This window comes from Mus pahari, chromosome 23, assembly GCF_900095145.1.
Source record: "Mus pahari chromosome 23, PAHARI_EIJ_v1.1, whole genome shotgun sequence".
NCBI classification, from domain to species: Eukaryota; Metazoa; Chordata; class Mammalia; order Rodentia; family Muridae; genus Mus; species Mus pahari.
The window spans coordinates 5,146,368-5,149,258 of NC_034612.1; the positions used below are offsets into that span (position 1 = coordinate 5,146,368).

The 2,891-nt window shown below is 48.7% G+C and overlaps 1 protein-coding gene across 1 annotated transcript in view; it reads left to right on the forward strand.

Annotated features, from left to right (window-relative positions):
• The first annotated feature begins 1,849 nt into the window (after positions 1-1,849).
• Coq5 (coenzyme Q5, methyltransferase) overlaps positions 1,850-2,891 on the forward strand; it is a 16,304-nt gene continuing 15,262 nt past the window's right edge. The window contains exon 1 of the mRNA XM_029533857.1: positions 1,850-2,106. Coding sequence (XP_029389717.1) covers positions 1,857-2,106 — 250 coding nt within the window. The 5' untranslated portion in view covers positions 1,850-1,856. The remainder of the gene's footprint in view (positions 2,107-2,891) is intronic.

Here is a 2,891-nt window from a genome sequence, read left to right on the forward strand (position 1 = left end):
CACACACACACACACACACACACACAGAGAGAGAGAGAGAGAGAGAGAGAGAGAGAGAGAGAGAGAGAGAGAGAGAGAAAGACACGGGACACTGCAGTTGGAAACTGTAGTGTGATGTCCAGAAGGAGCAGCTACATCCCAAGGTCTATTCTTACATACAAACAGAAGCTCAGAGAGTTCTAAAATCCTGTGGTGACACTTTATTTCACGGAACGAAGACATGAGAATGCTAAGTGTATGGATGAATAATTTCTTCCTTCTGTCATTGATAAAAATGGAAGCAAGGGGCAGAGAATCCCAATGTAGGAGGTGTCCATCTGTCAGGATATATTGAACGGAGAAGACTCTCTTCATTTCAAATTTCTTTCTTAGGATCCTTGGCTTCTTCTCCTTGTGAAATATTTACAGAAAATATACACTTAAAAAGGGATTTAAAACAGAAACATTCAAGTAAAATTCATCAACCTCTATTCTTACTTTTGGACAAGATGGTCTGTAATATGTTATCTTGACCACTAAAAAAAAAAAATTAAAAAGAAATTTTTTTGTTTGGTTGGTTTTTTTTTTTCAAGACAGGGTTTCTCTGTGCAGCCTTGGCTGTCCTGGAACTCACTCTGTAGAGCAGGTTGGCCTCGAACTCAGAAATCTGCCTGCCTCTACCTCCCAAGTGCTGGGATTAAAGGAGTACACCACCACTGCCCAGCTTCGACTTAAAAATTTTTTAAATGGCCATGCCTAGTGATACAGGCCTTTAGTCCCACCTACCAGGAAGATCAAAAGTTCAAAGCCTGTGTCTAGGTGACAAAGTGAGTTCAAGACCTTGACAACTTAGTGAAACGCTATCTCAACATAAAAGATAAGGGCTGGCAAGGTGGCTCAGTAGGTCACAGTGCTTTTGTTGCAAGCCTGAGGATCTGAGTTCAATTCCCAGGACCATGGAGAACCCCTGAAAGTCATCTCCTGACCTCTACACATGAACCTTGGCATGTGCATGCCTGCGTGTGAGAACACACATGCGCGTGCACACACAGACATCAAAAAGACACAAATAATAAAATTTTAAAAATTAAATACAGTACCAGTCCATGGTGGCGCACGCCTTTCATCCCAGCACTTGGGAGGCAGAGGCAGGCAGATCTCTGAGTTTGAGGTCAGCCTGGTCTACAGAGTGACTTCCAGGACAGGCAGGGCTACACAGAGAAACCCTGTCTCGAAAAACAAACAATCAAACAAATAAACACATTTAAAAAGCACTAGGGGGCTGGAGAGATGGCTCAGTGTTTAAGAGCACCAACTGCTCTTCCAAAGGTCCTGAGTTCAAATCCCAGCAACCACATGGTGGCTCACAACCATCTGTAATGAGATCTGACGACCTCTTCTGGTGCATCTGGAGACAGCTACAGTGTACTTAGATATAATAATAAATAAATCTTTTTTTTTTTTAAAAAAAAAAAGCACTAGGGTAGAGTTTAGTGGCACAACATTGTTGAAGCATGTACAAGAACCTGCGTTTGATTCCAAAGGCCACTTAAAAGAGGTGGGAGTGCGTTCAGGTTTGTGTCTGCTAATTGACAGGATGGAAATATGGCCGGTGAAATATAATTAGGGCCCCACTCTGCGTGCTGCTTATACCTGCTAAACTCTAGATTCGGTCAGGGAACACAGGAAAGGCTTTCAGGTCTCCAAATCCTAAATCAGGCGGGACTCCTTAAAAAAAACAAAACAAAAAAACAAACAAAAAAAAAAAACTGGCGTTTGGGGGTGCGTTCTACTAATGTGTCTCGTGTCGGCCGCCGTCACCCGGCTGGTGACGCAACCCGACGTTCTCCCCGCCCCGCGGTCGCCGGGGTGTCACGATGGCGGTGCCCAGGAGCTGCGTTCTATGGCGCTCCTGCGGCCGCGGGTGGTGGCGAGCCACGGGACACTGCAGGCTCCCCCCGCCGTGTCGTAGATCCTGGCCGTGGGCCACGCTGGGTGCGCGGTCCTTGTCCCAGGAGCAGCGAGCCGCGGAAACGCACTTCGGGTTTGAGACCGTGTCGGAAGAGGAGAAAGGAAGCAAAGGTGACAGAGGGCGAGGGGGTGGATGGAGGGACAGGTCGGGCTCCTGTTCCATTTCCTTTTCTCACTGAGGGTTGATTGGATGCCCTGTCGGCCCCGGAGCTGTGTCCCCTACCGTCCTGACCTCCCAGACCCAGCTTCCCTTTCGGGGATTCATTTGCTGTGACTGCCACTGCAGACATTTGAGACCCTGCCCCCCCCCCCGGCGACGCGCCCCCTTTTGACAGGGTCTCTCTGTGTCACCTTGCCTGCCCTGGAGCTGTCCAGGCTGGCCTCGAACTCACAGAGATCCCCCTGCCTCTGCCTCTGCCTCTGGAGCGCTGCTGTTTAAGGCGTGCGCCACCAAACCCGGCTCGCCCCTCTTTGAACCACAGCATGACCCTTAACGCGCATACTATAGGTATGCCAGGTGTCCTGTAGAGATTTTTTCCCCCCACCCATTTCTCACTTCAGTTTCCCACGAGTGACTGTCTGTGGAAATACAGGGTTAAGGGTAAGCAAGAGCTGGCACGGTTTAAAATGGTAGCCAGGAGCTGGGACTGTGGCTCAATTGGTAGCCTGCTGGCTTGTCACTACCTGCAGCACAGTTCCATCCCCAGCACCGCATCAATTGCGCGCAGTGGTGGCGTAAACTGTGTTCGCCGCGCTTGGCAGGTGTGTGTGGGAGGATGACAATTCAAGTCGTTCTCCTACGATACCGTGAATTTGAAGCCAGCCTCACACAGAGATACTGTCTATACAAAGATAAGTACAAACTTGTAAGTTATAAGAGTAACTACTTATCGAACACAGGATTTACATTCTTCACCCCCCCCCCCAAGACAGGGTTTCTC